This window comes from Piliocolobus tephrosceles, chromosome 2 (assembly GCF_002776525.5).
Source record: "Piliocolobus tephrosceles isolate RC106 chromosome 2, ASM277652v3, whole genome shotgun sequence".
NCBI lineage: Eukaryota > Metazoa > Chordata > Mammalia > Primates > Cercopithecidae > Piliocolobus > Piliocolobus tephrosceles.
The window spans coordinates 168736366-168754697 of NC_045435.1; the positions used below are offsets into that span (position 1 = coordinate 168736366).

The 18332-nt window shown below is 34.6% G+C and overlaps 1 protein-coding gene across 5 annotated transcripts in view; it reads right to left on the bottom strand.

The window, feature by feature from the left end:
* Positions 1 to 376: 376 nt before the first annotated feature.
* PLSCR4 (phospholipid scramblase 4) overlaps positions 377 to 18332 on the bottom strand; it is a 60536-nt gene continuing 42580 nt past the window's right edge. For 2 of the 5 annotated variants that reach the window (XM_023215426.2, XM_023215427.2), the window contains 6 exons: positions 14633 to 14868; positions 9118 to 9160; positions 7893 to 8119; positions 4698 to 4859; positions 3132 to 3290; positions 377 to 2463 (listed from right to left, as the gene is read on the bottom strand). In XM_023215426.2, the coding sequence (XP_023071194.1) occupies positions 2419 to 2463; positions 3132 to 3290; positions 4698 to 4859; positions 7893 to 8119; positions 9118 to 9160; positions 14633 to 14868 (872 nt within the window). In that variant the 3' untranslated portion in view covers positions 377 to 2418. The remainder of the gene's footprint in view (positions 2464 to 3131; positions 3291 to 4697; positions 4860 to 7892; positions 8120 to 9117; positions 9161 to 14632; positions 14869 to 18332) is intronic. The other 3 variants (XM_023215428.1, XM_023215429.2, XM_023215425.1) reach the window with 2 other exon arrangements.

Genomic DNA, 18332 nt, shown 5'->3' on the forward strand with positions numbered 1-18332 from the left:
GGCTATTAAATACGTCTTATAACCTGATCTTTGTATAATTTCTGGAAAATCTGGTCATTTAGAAAAAATGTTTTAAAATGCATCCTTCACTGACGGTTACAAATTCTAGTAACTTTTTTCTTCATGATATACTGACACTGAAATCACACTTGAAATTTAAATGTATCTTAGGAGGATTAGATATAAGCATTTACAAATAACTTGGTCATATAAGAAAGCTAGTTACTACTAAGCAACACTACAGAAATGATGTTAATAATATTACATTTATATTAGAAAGCAAAGGCCTTGAATGAACCTAATTATCAATAAAAATTACTTCAAAATCCATGTGAAAAAAGTATGTGAAGATTCAAAGTCAAAAAATAAAACAGTGTTTTACTATTAAGCATTGTATATTTATTTAAAAGCCATAAACAATATGAAAAAGCATGAAAGCATAAATTCCAGAGAATTTTTTTAATCAACCTGATCAATTTTACACAATAAAATATCATTAAGAAATATAGGAATTATGTGAATTGTATTAAAACTATGACATATGACAATATTTTATAAAGAAAGAAAATTTTAACTCTAAGAGACACAAATATAATTTTTTCAAAAAGAAATTTAAAATATCACATCTTATGCTAAATATATATAGATGTATTTATTATGATGCAGCAGGTTTTGGAATATAGGGATTCAGGCAAGTTAAAAATAAAAAGTTTATATGGTTAAACTTTGTGAATATTGTTTGTCTGATTTCCTATTTAAATATCAGACATCATTATAGGAAATATATAGTCTACTTACGATTACAATGGCACTTTCAAATATAAGGCAATTAATATTTTAGAAAGCAGCAACTTTTACTTTTTTAAAAAAAAGCTAGTAGCAGCATGTAAAAATGAGCATTACAAGAAACTCAGCAAAACAAATTTACCCTGAAAAGATGAATATAATTAAAAAACAAAGCACCTTTCTTTCATTTCAAAAAGAACTGTAGGCTAAGACCCTCATCTCAGAATAACCCCATCTAAGAACACTCAGGCTTTATTTAATAGGCAACAGCAGCAGAATACATCCCATTCTACATACTGACTGTGTTGAAAAAATGCAATCCATATGCAGGTAGAAAACTAAAGTGCAACAGAAGCAAGTTAATTAAAGTGTACTCACTTATACACTATGCTTTTAATTAGTTAACACAAAAATGTGTAATTGATAATTTATTATTGGTCCTACATATTATTTACTGGCATGCTGTAGACCATAAAGAAATAGAATGTTTGCTGTGTTTTATTATTATTACTCTGTGTATATACATATTTATCTATCATGTCAATAAAAAGAAGTAAAGCAGTATTAAGCAGCAGTGGAATTTGTCGCTTTCACTTTTTATAAAGTGCTACATAAAATGTCATATTTCCAAATTTAAAATTGTAACTCCAGTCCTTACCATGAGAACAGCATGGCGATCACCAAGTATCTTCTTGAAAAAAAAAAAAATTAAAAAAATGATCTCTTCTGGGTATCACATCAAATGAGATAAAAAGGTGTACCAGGCAATCTTAGAGATTTCGGAACTTATTTTATATATAAGGTGTCTGTGACCAAGAGAGGTTATGAATTTACAAATGTATTAAATGCAAGCTTCATATAATGACACCAAAGTCTCTAAGTTGCTCAGAGATCTTGATTGCCTGAGGCCCTGGCCAGCTCCTTTCCTGATAGTCTGATTCTGCCTTCATGCATAGGCAGCTCCTGATCATCCACGCCAGTAAATGAGAAAACAGGTGTGGAATATATAAACCTTAACATTAATGAAATGTTTTATTTTGTAATAAAATCAAATTTCCCACTGAAACCTTCAAAAACTTTGCAGAATGAGGTTTTGATACATGTGTATAAGTAGTACCTTCTTAGTACAAGAAAACATCATTATTTCTGTCTGCTTGCCTTTTTGTTTTTAAAGATGAAGACTACCATTGAAACAAGTTTGTCTTCAGTAGGAGGACATGTTGACGGGGAGAGAAGGTAGGAAAGGGTTAGGGACAGAAGCCAGGTTGTTTTATCCCAACAAAGTTTGCTCTAAAAAACTTTATTATTTCACTATCTATTAATATGAGAACTCTGGATTCATTTTCCCTTACCTCATGTTTATAGTGTTTTAAGCTTACTTTGTGTATGTTTACTGGGTTAATGAGTCACAGCTTTTTAGGATGAACTCCTATTCTACTAGAGAGACACTCAATTGAAACACACTTTTAGATTGTGTTCTTGCAAGCACACTCTCAGCTGTCAAAGTTAACACCCAATAAAAATACCCTACAAAGCAAAGAAATACACTTGCAAATAACTGAGTATTGACTGTAAGCCCAATCCAACTTTTCCATTTTTCAAAATCAACCATAGTTGATGGCTTTGCTGTGTCTATCCTGAACGTTGTGGTGGTGATCTTTCAAAATACATGAAGTCCTGAAATTGGAAAAAGAATTATATGTAGATATATAGACAATTAGGTATAATGCATGCAGTATTAGCCTTTGTAATTTATTAGGGGATTCCCCCATTCCAGTTAAATCAATTTAGGGAAATATTTATGAAGAGGACCTGCTCTGAAGAGCAGCAGTTACAGATTTGGAACTGTTAGTTTTCCATTTTAAGTGCCAATTAACTGAATCTCATCATTAAAAAGAGGAAAAACTTCATAATCTAAGGATTGGACAACCCCAAGGAGAACCCTGACAGGCAGAAAGGAAGGAGATATGAGACATCTTCTTTAGAGTTATTTCATTACGAAATCATAGGCCAGGCATTTTTAAGTACTGAGAATGACAAATAACATGCAATGATGACAATTATACCCATTGGATACCTAGTGTTATCCAAGTACTCTCCTGGTCATTTTACTCATGATAGCTACTATTCATAACCCTGAAAATTGTAAGTATTTTAATCTCCATTTTACAGAAGAGGAAACTGAGGCTTGCAAGTGTTAAACACTTTCTAAAACATGTAACTAGTCAGTGGCACAGTGATAAGTTGGCTTGGTTTCAAGGCTTATTCTTTATACTACACTACATTGTTTCTTCTCCATCAGAAGTAACAATTCTCTCAGGATAACTCAAAAATAGAAGACTCACAATGAGGAAGCAAGCTCCAAAAATCATGGCTTTCATCTTCACATCCAGATCTAGTGGGAAGTGAATGTCAAAATGGTCAGCATCTGCCATTGCTGACAACAAACCATTCCACTTCCGGATAATACTGCCGATGTTGGATACACCATCAAGGGATTTGACCTGGAATGACAAGAATGTGCCTTTATGATGACTGAAACGCATTGAAGCACAGGTTTTAATGTTCTGCATATCATTGTATTTATGTTGTCAGATAACATAGGAGATGACATTGTATTTATGTTATCACATAACATAAATACAATGCAGAAAAAGACTATGTAATCATATAATTTGAAATGAGAAAATAATGGCCAAAAAAGGGTTAAGTGCCTTGCAACTGGTTAATAACTGACCTGGGGTATATCTTAAAAGTCTCAGACTGCTGCTCTTTCTTCATCTTCAAATGAGTTATTAAGAGATTTTTTAAGAAGAGGTATGATTTGAACTGATTATGAAATTATTCTCAATATAGCAAAGGGTGGGAACTGGGAGAGAATCACTTCCAATCTAGGGAAACCTACGAGCAAAAACCAGGAAAAAAGTACTGTGCACTTCACATCACTTAAGTTTTTGTGAGCAAAATATACCTTGTCTACTTAATATATGGCCAGATACCAAAGAGCTTCAGTTTCTAAAAGGGGAAACCTGGCACTTGTCACAGGAAAAATATCCAAATACTAACTTCTAATGTCACTTGACAACGGGAATGATCACACACACCCTGCCCTAGCAATTTGGCTTATCTACATTGCTCTTTTAATACATAAGCAATGCTTAATGATATAGTGATAGAAAATAAGAACTAAGGAAAGTTTCTTGAGTATCATAGGAAACATAGGAACAACCAGTTTTGAAGACGATGAGTCTTGCCTAATTGTAAGGCATTTGAAAAACATTCTTTAAGAAGCCTAGGAAATATTTCTAGGAATTTCCTTTGTCAGACTTGCAGGGTAATGAACCAACATTTTGTAGCCAGTGAGATAAAGGCAAAACAAAGTAATTTTTCCTTTTATTCAAAAAATGTTATAACTATTATAAGTTTTATACATGTTGTTAGTGTTATCCAATTTCTTGAGGATGCTGACAGACCCGTATCCTGCAAATAAGTATTTCCACAGCTTTAGGAGTACTTGGTATGTTCTGTGACATGTTGGGTACTGGCATTACTTACAGCCTATATTCCCAGCCTAGAAATCTACGGGAAAAAATGGTTAATTACATATAGCTGAGAATAGAATAAATGAATTAGGTCAAGCTATTTACTCTCAGAATATTTAATGTTTTAAATGATTTCCTTTTATTTTTATCAAGCACTGAAGTCATAAAAAAAGCTCTCATTTTGGAAAACCTCAAACAATCCACTAACAATAATTTTAAAATCTTTTGATGTCAACTGGTTAATTAACTCTTTCCTCACACTATGTTACTCATTCACATTAAAAAAAAATTGTCTACAACCAGATCTTTCCACGGTCTGTTAATATGGGTAGGAAAAATATCAGAAACACTATTTTTACATAGTTTCACCTCAAAAACAGAATCTGAACCACAGCCATAAGTTGAGCATGGGCCACGAACTCTCATCACATTTTCTTTCTTCTCATTTTGGATACTGTACACGGCCCTGCACAGGTTCCAGTGTTCCGCAACAAAGCCAATGGTGACGCCAGGAGGACACTGCACCTCCAGCTGCAAATAAAACAGTGACAGAAGTTAGGATGCTACATGCACACACATACACATACACATACGCACATACACAACTTAGATGTGTCCTCACTCATTCAAAAGACCAGGGAAATTATTGTTGGGAGTGACAGCCTTCCATTTTACCCAGGCCATTCTTCGGGTTGTATTTCAGCAAAAAGCTTTAATGGATGAGGTCATGTTTGCCTCTGGAACAAACAGCAGGCTTAATTATAGCTTGTTATATAATGGACAGTTGTCCAAGCTCAGTGTTGGCAAGCTGCATAAACAGCTAATATTCATAACTCTGAAAAATATAAGTATTTTAATCTCCATTTTACAGAAGAGGAAACTGAGGCTTGCAAGTGTTAAACACTTTCTAAAACATGTAACTACTAAGTGGCACAGTGATAAGTTGGCTTGGTTTCAAGGCTTATTCTTTATACTACACTACACCGCTTCTCCATCAGAAAGAACAATTTTCTCAGGATAACTCAGAAATAAAAGGCTTACAATGAGGAAGCAATGGTCTTCTCCAAGTCAACCTCAGAGCTTGGAGATGAGGGGACCCTACACACTTATGCTGCTTGCTGTGCTGTAAAAGGGTTCACTGTCTCCTTCCTAGCAGTCTCATTTCTTCTGACTCAGTCTATGAAACAGTAACAAGCTGACTTTTTAGATTTGAAATTGGGTAAAATCAAATCTCAGACATGAAAATTATAACAGAAAACAAAAGACAAAAAAGGCATTTTGAAAATTACATATTGTGAAAACAACAAAATGTGTGTATGCATTTATAAAGCCATTTTTTAAGTTTTAAAATATTGTCCACTACCCTGTTTTTAGCTATTTATCTTCAACAATATTATTTTGTGAAGAATTAAGATCTTCCTGTTTAATAATAATGGATCATAAAGATTAAATTATTTGGTAAAAGCTCAAAGTTAAAGTTTTACTGACTATTTCTCTGGTATTACATGAACTTTCATAAGAATCTGGGGAAAGGATTACCCAGGACATGGACTAGGACTGCACAGATTCATAAATTGTTAAATTAAGGTATTAGTGTTCATATGTATAAATTCACACCTATATACAAATATATAAATTTGAGACCATCATAGAACTATCTCATATAAGTTTAAACCTATGAGATAAAAATCAAAATGTACAAAAATAAATTCCTTAAAAATTCATACCATGGTATACTACTCAGCCATAAAAAGGAATGAACTAGTAATAACAGCTTGTTTCAATCTCCAGGTAATTACTGTGGGTGAAGAAGATCAATCCTGGAAAGTTACATACTATATTATTCCATTTAATTAACATTCTCAAAATGACAAGATTATAAATATAGAGAACAGATTAGTGGTTATTAAGGGTTAGGGACAAAGAGGAGGGAGGAAGGTGGATGTGGTGACAAAAGAAGATTTTAGTGATGATGGAAGTGTTTGGTATTTGCATTGTGCTGACAGAAACAGGAATCTACACAAATGATAAAACTGCATAAACTAAATGTACACACACACACACACACACACAAATTAATACAAGTAAAACTGGATAAATCTGAAGAAAAATCCTGGGTAAAGTTATGAGACAAAAGTGTCACAAATTGGACTAGGCTTGTAATTTTTTTTTAGGAGTAAGGGTCTTTCTCTGTCACCCAGGCTGGAGTGAAGTGGTGCAATCATAAGTCACTGCAGCCTCAACATCCTGGGCTCAAGTGATCCTCCTACCTTAGTCACCCAAGTAGCTGGGACCACAGACACACATCACCAGGCCTGGCCAATTTTTTTTATTTTTTATTTTTGTAGAGATGGGGTTTTACTCTATTGCCCAGGCTGATCTCAACCTCCTGGCCTCAAGTGATCCTCCCACCTCAGCCTCTCAAAGTGTTGGAATTATAGGTGTAAACCATCCTGCCCAGCTGTAATTTTGATTTGCTTTCCTTTATTCTGGCTTCCTATAATTTCAGAAGGCTGTATCTATAGGCTTTGATTTTAAAAATCCAACTCATAAATACAAAGATAAATGCCTACTATATCCAAAAGGATCAAGGATAATAGGTATTCACTTCAGATATAAGGTTGTTATCACAAAGATAATAATAACAAAGGAGTAAGATATCTGAAAACAACAGAAAATATTCATTGAGTACTATACTATTTGCTAGGAACTGTGCCGAGGAATTGACTGAATCCCTAAAATGATCATCCTACCTGAAAAGTATTATTAATATTTCTATTTTACAGGTAAATAAGGCCCAGAGAGGGTTGTAAAAAATTAATATTTAGTAAAGGATGTTATTTAACAGATCATTTAAGTATTCCTGTTATCCTATGATGTACTGTACTACCCAGTTTATATATAAGAACACTAAGGCTCAAACAGGTTAATTAAATTTTACAGATTTAAGTAGCTGACATATCTAGAATTCAGACTCTGTTTCTCTCCAAAACTGCTTTTCTTTCCCCTACAGCAAATAACTTTCTTAGAAATGCACAGATAATGAGTAACCACACTGTAACTCAGCACATCTGTATTCTAGTTCCTGCCCTGTCCTTAGCCAAGTGTAACACCTCAGCCATTTAGTAATTTTGAGCCACTCTTTATCTGTGGCAAGGTATGGGTTGTGATGGGTACTCTAAATGTATTTAAGTCCCTTCCAATTCTAAAAGCATATGTTTATATTTAGCATTAGTTTATCTGGTGATAGGTAGGTACATTTAGATAAATATGGTAGGTAAATTTCTAATTAAGTAGATGCAACTGATGGAATCATAATTATTGACTACACAATGCCAATTGTGCTTGACCCACTTATTTAAGCACTATAAAGTAGCAACAAAAAGAAACAATCCTCTATGATTTTCCTTAGGTGAGACAATTTGGTTTTCTCTCTCCCAACTATCTTCTTCTATTCTGGCTGGCAGGGTCAGGGAAAGTCCTCCCTGTGTAATGGAAGGAGCATACTGTGCCGTGAAGAGTTGGATCAGAAGCAAACTGTGAATCAGACTTCCATTCTCTGACCTCTTGTCTGGCAGAGGGGCAACAGAAGCAACAGCAGGTGCATCTGAAGGGTCTCTGCATTGTCATGATTTCTTGGCCCATACAATCAGTGACCCGGAGGACGAAGGGCCTTAGTGTCCGATAGGCATTCCTGGTAAAGTCATCTGTGTCTTCGGTTACAATGTAAACCATCTGGTCTGAGTTGTTTTTAATATCATATCTATTATTAGTTTCAAAACGTGTCATCACTAAAAAATAAAATGAGAAAGTCATCTTAAAGTAGAAACATTTAAAATGGGCCTCAGAAAGTCCTTGTTTAGTATTTCTTAAGGGCTTAAAGCAACATAGCTTTTTTAAAGTTTCAGGTGAAATATGTGGAATTGATTAGAGTACCCCAAAAATCATATTATCTAAAAGTATTTAAGCAATTGTGAAAATTTAAAACACTTCTTTTAAGAAGTTCAGTGTAAACATTAACAAAATTTCTACATAAAAGAAAAGATTGAAATAACCCTTTTGTTTCAATTCCTGGAGTATCTGAATTTAGAAAACTTTAATTATAAAACTATTAAAAAGAAATTATACATTTGACCATTAATTAATCAGTTCATAAAACATGCTTTGAGGAGTAGGGTCATTACTAATTACAAACACGAAAACAAACCAAGAAAAGTCAAAGGCCTTATGTGGTGGCCAAATGAATGTGCATAGCTGGTTTAGTGAGGGTCCGTAATCCTGTAGAATGAACTGAGAATAGGCATCATTTTGACAGATCTTTTATTCTTACTTCCAAAGCAAGGGCACTGGACTATGATTCAGCGGTTTTGGATTCTATTTCCAGCTCTGCCACTGATTAGCTGACTGTGGTTTAAATACTATTTCCTGCTCTGGAGGTGATTAGCTGACTGTGGTGTCCCTGGCTAACTCATGTAGTCTCTTGGCTCCTCCTTTTACTCATCTTTGAATGGTAAATGTGGAGTAGGAACAATGAGTAAAGCGTAGGGCAATTGACCAGATAAAATGTAAGCCCTTTTCAAATCTAAGAGCTTATGATAATATGATGTATAGAAGGATACAATTACACAAAATAATTCACTTTATTACTTTCTTGAAGATACGGTAATAGAGCAGTTTTTTTTCTTTGAAACACTAAGACATGATCAATATAAAGAAGGAACTAGATATTAGATAATGCAGATTTCCATCTGATTAAAATACTGCTGAGCACTACAAAAATTATACATACTTTCCAGAGGCTCAAAATGCTGAAGAACATGTATGTTGTCCAACTGTTGGGATAAAACAAAGCAATTAGAAGACAGAAATAACAGAATTAAAATAACCTTGTAAAATAAACTGATGAAATATATATTAAAATGCATCAATTGATACCAAAATATATTTTTGAAAGTCAATAGAATCAAAAAAATTTTACCAACTGAAATCAGCTTATCTGCATCTGATCAGATGGATATTAGCACAGCTGTCCATATTAGAAAAACACTTTCTTTCAGTACCACTTTAAAAAAGTTGTCTGCTATATCAGAAAAACAAAACATCTACTTGCTGTAGTAATCACATTAGAAGAAGCTGTACTTACAGATTGTTCCTAGATAAGTCCCTACTCACTGGTCTCTCCACATGTCATCCATAGCCTGCAGTTGTTTAGTTAAGTTCAGAACGATTAACATGGACCAGCCATAGAGAAGGGAAGTCTCTCAGTGGCTTAAGGAGAACAAACAAGCCAGGATGAACCTCACATGAAGTGTCCCATTTTATATTATTTTATAGGTACTTCTAGCAGAGGTTTATACACTGACTTGTGTTCACTTGATCTACAAATACCAGGGTCTTTCCCAAGTGCACACTTTAATAAGGGAAGGGTCTATGACACCAGGAAGCATGTGAATAGGATTAGGGGAAGAGAAAGGAAACATTCTTAGATGGCAACCCATGAAAAGGATGGCTAGGTATATACCATTTGAGAAATATCTATCTTAGGAATCATTCTAAAGATGAGTAGCTTGATGGGCACATTATCTGTTACATGTGAGATCATTCTAGCAGAAGAGAATAAACCTTCTTGAGGATACCCTGATTATATTTGGATAATTTTACATCATTTAGACCATTAGACCATTCCTAATCCCTGAGCCCAGAACACTGCTTGAAGTGCCATATTTCACCAAACATTGGTTAAATACATTAATTAATGAATAATATGCAAATGTAGTAACACATGAAATTAAAATAACATACCTAAACATGACTGTTTTATGGTGTAATTAATTACAGGAGGGTACAAGGGCACAATCCATGCTTAATTAAAACCTTTTTCTTTTATAAAAACACAATTACATAAGGAGACCTAAACATGCCACATAAAATACCAAAAGTGGCTACTAAAATGGTTTATAGGTCATTTTAGAAATCTAGGATATTAAAATCTAGAAGTGAAAAGTAAAAATATAAACTACAGGCATACTCTGAAGATATTACAAGTTTGGTTCAAGACCAATGCAATAAAGCAATTATTGTAAGAAAGTGAGTCACCTGAATGTTTTATTTTCTTACTGAATATAAAATTATGTTTACACTATACTGTAGTCTACAGTGTACATAAGAGTATTAATTCTAACAGAAGTACACACCTTAATTTTAAAAAAAGTTTATTGCTAAAAACTGCTAACAATCATCTGAAACTTCAGCTAGTCACAATCCTCTTGCTGGTAGAGGGTCTTGTTTCTATGTTAATGACTGCTAACTGGTCAGGGTGGTGATGGCTGAAGCCCAGGTTGGCGGCAGCAATTTCTTAACAAAAAGATAATGAAGTTTGCCATGTCAATTGACTGACTCTTCTCTGCATGAAAGATTTCCCTGTAGCACGTGATTTTCTTTAATAGTATTTTACCACAGTAGAACTTCCTTCAAAATTGGAGTCAATCCACTTAAAACCTGCCACTACTTTATCAATTATATTTGTGTAATATTCTAAAACCTTTGTCATTTCAACAATGTTCACAGAATTCTCACCAGGAGTAAATTCCATCTCAAGGAAGCAGTTTCTTTGCTTATACATAAGAAGCAACTGCTCATCTGTTAAAGTTGTATCATGAGTTGCGGCAATTCAGTCACATCTGCAGGTTCCACTTCGAATTCTAGTTCTCTTGCTGTTTCCACCATATCTGAAATTACTTCCTCCACCGAAATCTTGAACTCTTCAAAATCATCCATAAAAGCGGCAATCAACTTCTCCCAAACACCTGTCAATGCTGATATTTTGACCTCTTCCCATGAATCATGAATGTCCGTACTGGCATCTAGAATGGTGACCATCCTTTCCACATGTTTTTCAATTTATTTTGCCCAGATCCATCTGAGAAATGACACCATCTATGACAACTATAGCCTAATGAAATTCATTTTTTAAACATTAAGACTTGTAAATCAAAATTACACTTTGATCCATGGGCTGCAGAATGGATGTTGTGTTAGCAGGCATTAAAACAACATTAATCTCCTTATACACCTCCATCAGAGCTCTCGGGTGACCAGACGTGTTGTCAGTGAGTAGCAGTGTTTTGCAAGAGACCCTATCAAGGGAGTCAGTCTGTGCTTTGAAGTTTTGACGTCAGGCGTTGACTTCCACTTTTTAGCTATGAAAGTCCTAGATGGCATCTTCTTCCAACACAAGGCTGCTGCATCTACATCCAAAATCTGTTGTTTAGCATAATCACCTTCATCAATAATCTTATTATAGCTAGGATCTTCTGAAAACCTTACTGCTGCTTCTACATCAGGACTTGCTGCTTCACCTTGCACTTTATGTTACAAAAGTGCCTTTTTTTCCCCCCTTAAGCCTTGTTAGCCAACCTCTGCTAGCTTCAAACTTTTTTTCTGTAGTTTCCTCACCTTTCTCAGCCTACACAGAATTTAAGAGAGATAGGGCTTTGCTCTGAATTATGCTTTGGCTTAAGGAAATGTTGTGACTGATTTGATCTTCTTTCTAAACCACTAAAACTGTCTCCATATCAGCAATTAGGCTCTTTGACTTTTCACCATTTATATGTTCATTGGAGTAATATCACTTTCAATTTCCTCAAGAACTTTTCCTTTGCATTCACAGCTTGGCTAACTGGTGCTAGAAGACTAGCTTTTGGCCTATCTCAACTTTCAACATGCCTTCCTCATGAAGCTAAATCATTTCCAGTTTTTTTATTTACAATGTGAAATTGTTTCTTTCACTTGAACACTCAGAGGCCATCACAGCATTATTAACTGGCCTAATTTCAATATTATTATGTCCCTCCCAGGAACTCAGTAACACGTGTTTGTTAAGGGACAGTTCTTTGACAAATTGGTAAAGTCACTGGCAAAGCCAAGACTCTGGAAATGATATAATCATGCTAATTTGGATGTTTTAGGACTCTTGGTAACCTTGATAAAGATTCATGTAATCTTCATGTGAGAGCTCAAAAAGACTAGGGTAGATAGTAGAAAAAGATTGGCTCTATGTCTTGCATTCACCCATAAGAAGGTATTTAAGCTAATAACAGCCACACAGTTTTCATCCATTGGGACAGCCCTCTATGTTCAAAAAATATTAGGCACATTGTGACCCTTATCTCATTAAAAATTCTCTTAACAATCTGATAAGGTAGGTATTGATAATACTATTTTACAGATGACAAAATTCAAGCAGCAAGAGGTTAGAAAAGTTTATTAAGGTTTTAGCGTTACTAGAGAGTAGGATAGAATTAAAAACCTGGTTTGTCTGGGTCCAAACCTGTGTTTTGTTTATTTTTTCAGTTATTTCTTTAACTCTAAATATTCCTAAAAGGGACAATTCATAAAATATGCTAAATGAACCTCCATAAGAATCATAAAAGAAATTAAGAAACAGGTTTTTAATATTTAAATAAACAAAGCTATACAATTTGAAAAGAGAATTGACTGTAGAAGATGTTAGATTCCCAAGAACAACTTCTGTATTTATCACAAAGTATGGAAATGAGACTTTCTAAACTTGATAAGCTACAAACATTTTATCTTCTAAAATAATGTAGATGTTTACTCTAGCACTTCGCCTGAATGAGTGGCTTTACATTTTGTCAATATTTTGTCCAAATAATAATTTAGGATAAATTTTGGCTTTTGTAAAATCCAAATTTTCCTGATCCAACTATATTGACTTCTATACACCAATGCTATAATATTATACAAATAGTTTTCAGCACAGAAGATTATCAGGGTCCCTGTCAATATACAGAATTGAAAAGAGAAATGACATATCTCCAGGAAATACTTGGCTGTCAACCTGGGGAGGTAAGTATTGAATTGGGAAGTTTCTTCTTTATAATGTATTTCAGCACTCCTTTCTCTAAAAACAAGATTCAGTCCTTTCTCTAAAAACAAAAAAGATTCAGAAGGTTCTATGGGATCTCCAATAAAGGAGTCTCCCTCTTATCCTCAGGGGATACTTTCCAAGCCCCCAGTGGATACCTGAAACCACAGATTGTACCAAATCCTGTATATACTATGCACAAATTTTTCTTTCCTTCTTTACAATTTCATGGACATATTAATTTACTGTAGATCTTAGTAACCTTTGCATAGGATTTTTTTTTATTATTAAGTCAAAAACCTTCACCTTTACATGGAAATGAAGACCTTATGGACTCTCTTTGGTCTTTCCTTGGCATATCCAAATTCCCAGCATTTCTACTCTTGTGTTTTGGAGACATAATTAAGTAAAATAAGTTACTTCAATGCAAGCACCATGATACTGTAAGTCAGTCTGATAATGAAGATGGCTACTATGTGACTCGGTCTGTATACTACAGGTAACATGTACAGTGTGGATATACTGGACAAAGGAATGATACATGTGGCAGTCCGAACAGAGAGGGACTGTGCAAGATTTCATCATGCTACTCAGAATAAATTTAAAATTTATGAATGGTCTATTTCTGGAATTTTCCATTTAGTATTTTTAGAACCTGGTTGACCATGGGTAACTGAAACCATAGGAATCAACGCCACAAATAAAAGGCAACTACTCTGCCAGCTTTATCTTATTTTCATTAAGCAGGTTTTTTAGTTTCAGACATGGGTTCTTAAACAAAACTAATTGTACACAAACTTTGCATATTACCCAGTTTTTGATCTGGATGCCCTGGTGGCAGCAGAATATCTATATAGAGGTTAATTAGGGAGTTACCGTGTTGTACGAAGGGGGTCTCTGGAACTTGGCCTGAAGAAATATTCTTTGTAGGGTTCATTATTTTTATTTATATTGTATGTTTTTGGGGGTGGCAAGAGTAGCTAATGAAAATAATAGGTGGTAGTAAAAAGCAATGGGCTAAGGCACTCAGCAATTTATCCATTGTGTTGTGTTTCGTTCTCTTTTGTGCTGCTTTTATTGATATTAACTCTTTATTTCTAAGCAAATAACACAACTACCCTCTATGATAGTTTTTCGATTCCTACTTGTACACTTCTTTCAAGAAAACATCTTATACGCCTTGAAGCTCAACATAAATCCTTATGAAAACATACTCATCCCACTATAAACATCCTTGTACTTGCTACTTCCCTTTCACATTTCTGAAACTGGTATCACTATTCTTATAGTTTCACAAATGGCATCTGTCATCACTGACCCATCTACCTTTATTCACTCTGTTCTGCTTTTTTTCTCTTTTTAATGGGTCCATATGGTCACATTTCATAAGAAAATAATTTGTATTTTCAGGGAGTACCTGCACTAAGTATTCCAGACCAGGAGGACAGTTTGCCATAGGAGTTGGCCCTGGCATCCATGTTATTGGAACAGGCTGATTTGGCACAGGATATTTGCCAGGCTGATACTGGACAGGATGGGTACCACCAACTGGCTGGTACAAAGGGAAGGTACTGGGTTGCTGTGGACTGTAGTATCCCATAGGCAAGCCTCCTGGGTAGCCTGCAGGTGGAGGGACAGCTGTTCCAGGGGGTCCTGTGTTCAAAAGAATTCAAAGTGTTATACATTATTAACACTACAAGTTAACATAACTTTTTACATGAGATGAAATAGATCACACGACATCCACTTAAATATAACAACTTGTTCCATTTTTGATTTGCACTTTATGCAGATCATTGTTGCATATGACCCAACGATGTATTAGAGAGACTTATTTACATAATAATTCATTTAATCCTTTTAAACCTTGTAATTATTCCCATTTCAATGGTACAAAAATAAGTTTTGAAACATTAGAAGACCAACATGTTAGCTTCTTAATAAATTAAGTTCCTCCTTGGAGATAATAAACTTACCTAATGAGGTTGGGATTAATTACTAACATATAATTACTACATATAATTACTCCTGCAAATTTTTTTTATTATGTCTATTGTTATTGTTTATGGTTACATAAAGTCTACTTTATTTCAAAGGGGTGCTTTTAATGAATATTTTAGGCTGCCTTGATCCAATCACTTGTACATATCTTCATCATTGAATTCTCAGACTGGTCCCCAATCCTGACCTCTTTTAGATTCAATTTCTTAAGGTTATTTTCTTAGCAGTTGGGCTGCTATAACAAAATACCACAAACTGAGTGGCTCAAACAACAAGCATTTCTTTCCTATAGCTCTGGAGGCTGGGAAGTTCAAAGACAAATGTTAGCATGGTCAAACCTGGTGAGAGCCTTTCCTGGTTTGCAGATGTTCACCTTCTTGCTATATGCTCACAGAGTGAAGGGGGAGAGAGAGAGAGAGAGGGAAAGAGAGAATCCCTCTCACGTCTCCTCTTATAGGGCATGAGTGCCATCATGAGGGCTCCACCATTTTGATTTAATTTTCTCTGAAAGGCCCCACTTCCAAGTAACATCACATTGGGAAATGGGGCTTCAATATGTGAATTTGGGGGCGATATAAACATTCAGCCCACAGCACTTATCCCTCTACCATTTCTCCCCATTCCACCTTCAATCAGAGATCTGATGAATTATCTTTGTCATTGTAAGTCTGTCAAGGAGCCTAGATTTCCTTAAATGGATACAGCATTTTATCATGCTTTAAGAGTACAGTCTACATATTCAATGCAATTCCCATCAAAATACTATCATCATTCTTCACAGAACTAGAAAAACAATCCTAAAATTCATACGCAACCAAAAAAAAGCCTATATAGTCAAAGCAAAACTAAGTGAAAAGAACAAATCTGGAGGCATCACATATCATTTCAAATGATATTATAAGGACATAGTCACCAAAACAAGATGGTACTGGTACAAAAACAGGCACATAGACCAATGGAACAGAATAGGGAACCCAAAAATAAACCCAAATACAGTCAACTCATCTTTGACAAAGCAAAGTGGGGAAAGGACACCCTATTCAATAAATGGTGCTGAGATAATTGGCAAGCTATATGTATGAGAATGAAACTGGATCCTCATTTCTCACCTTATACAAAAATCAACTCAAAATGGATCAAGGACTTAAATCTAAGACCTGAAACTATAAAAATTCTAGAGGATAATATCAGAAAAACCTTTCTAGATATTGGCTTAGGCAAAGACTTCATGACCAAGAACCCAAAAGCAAATGCAACAAAAACAATGATAAATAGGTGGGACTTAATTAAACTAAAGAGATTTTGCATAGCAAAAAGAACAGTCAGCAGAGTAAACGGACAACCCAGAGTGGGAGAAAATCTTCACAACTGATATATCTGACAAAGGACTAATATCCAGAATCTACAAGGAACTCAAACAAATTAGCAAGAAAATACAAACAATCCCATCATAAAGTGGGCTAAGGACATGAACAGACAATCCTCAAATGAAGATATACAAATGGCCAACAAATGTATAAAAAAATGCTCAGCATCACTAATGATCAGGGAAATGTAAATCAAAACCACACTGTGATAACACCTTGTTCCCGCAAGAATGACCATAATCAAAAAATCAAAAAATAATAGATGTTGACATGGATGCGGTGAACAGGGAACTACACTGCTGGTGGGAATGTTAACTAGTACAACCACTACGGAAAACAGTGTGGAGATTCCTTTAAAAACTAAAAGTAGAACTACCATTTGACCCAACAATCCCACTACTGGGGTACCTATCCAGAGGAAAAGAAGTCAAAAAAGATACTTGCATATGCATGTTTATAGCAGCACAATTCACTGCTATAATATAGAACTAGCCCAAATGTCCATCAATCAACGAGTGATTAAGAAAAATGTAGGAATATATATATATATACACATACACACACACACACGCGCACGCGTATACATACACGTATAAAAAGGAATGAATTAATGGCATTCACAGCAACCTGGATGTGATTGGAGACTATTATTCTAAGGAAAGTAATTCAGGAATGGAAAACCAAACATCGTATGTTCTCACTCGTAAGTGAGAGATAAGCTATGAGGATGCAAAGGCATAGAAATGATACAGTGGACTTTGAGGGCTCAGAGGGAATGATGGGAAGGGGGTAAGGGATAAAAGGCTACAAATTGGGTTCAATGTATACTGGTTGAGTGACGGGTGCACCAGAATCTCACAAATTACCACTAAAGAACTTACACATGTAACCAAATATCACCTGTTCCTCAAAAATCTATGGAAATAAAATATTTTTTAAAAAAGGGCACTTATAAAAATGAATTAGTACACAACAGCTAATGTTTGACTTCAGGAATTTTTTTTATCAAGGTCTCTTAAGATAAGCAGTGGTAACTTTGCATTTCACTATTTTAAATTCAAAGAATTGCCAACAATAGGTATGAGAATGCCATTACTGTATATCTATCTAGCTCTGGTTACTAGGAATTTTTTGAATAACTTTGATCATTGTTAATTTATTTTTGTTTCACTTTCCAAGTTTTTAAGATTAATTAATTAAAATTTATAAATAACTGGGTCCTGGTTGTCTACCCAGAAATATGCAACAGACCCTAACTTATTGCGAAGGTGTTGTAGCCCTAACTGAAATCCTGTGAGTAGTAGAGCCATAGCAGCCCACAAGTGATGTTCTCTGAAATGTTCAGAAGGCCAGGCTCAGATAAAGAAAGGTTTTTCTCCTTTAATAGAGAATTTAAGGAATAATGTCTTGTGGTTGAAAACAAAATAAATCGTGTAAGTCAAGATATTTTATGTTAAGATTTCTGTATAGTCGTCCCTTGATATTCATGGAGGATTGGTTCCAGGACTCCCTCAAATACCAAAACCTACAAAAGCTTAAGTCCCTTATATAAAATGGTGTAGTATTTGCATGTAACCTACTCACAGCCTCCCATATACTTTAATGATGTTTAGATTACTTTGTATAGCTAATACAATGTAAATGCTAATATAAATTGTTTTCATATTTTTATTGTATAATTTTTATTGTTATTTTTAATTGTGATTTTAAAATATTTTTAATCCAAACTTTTTTAAATCCATGGATGAA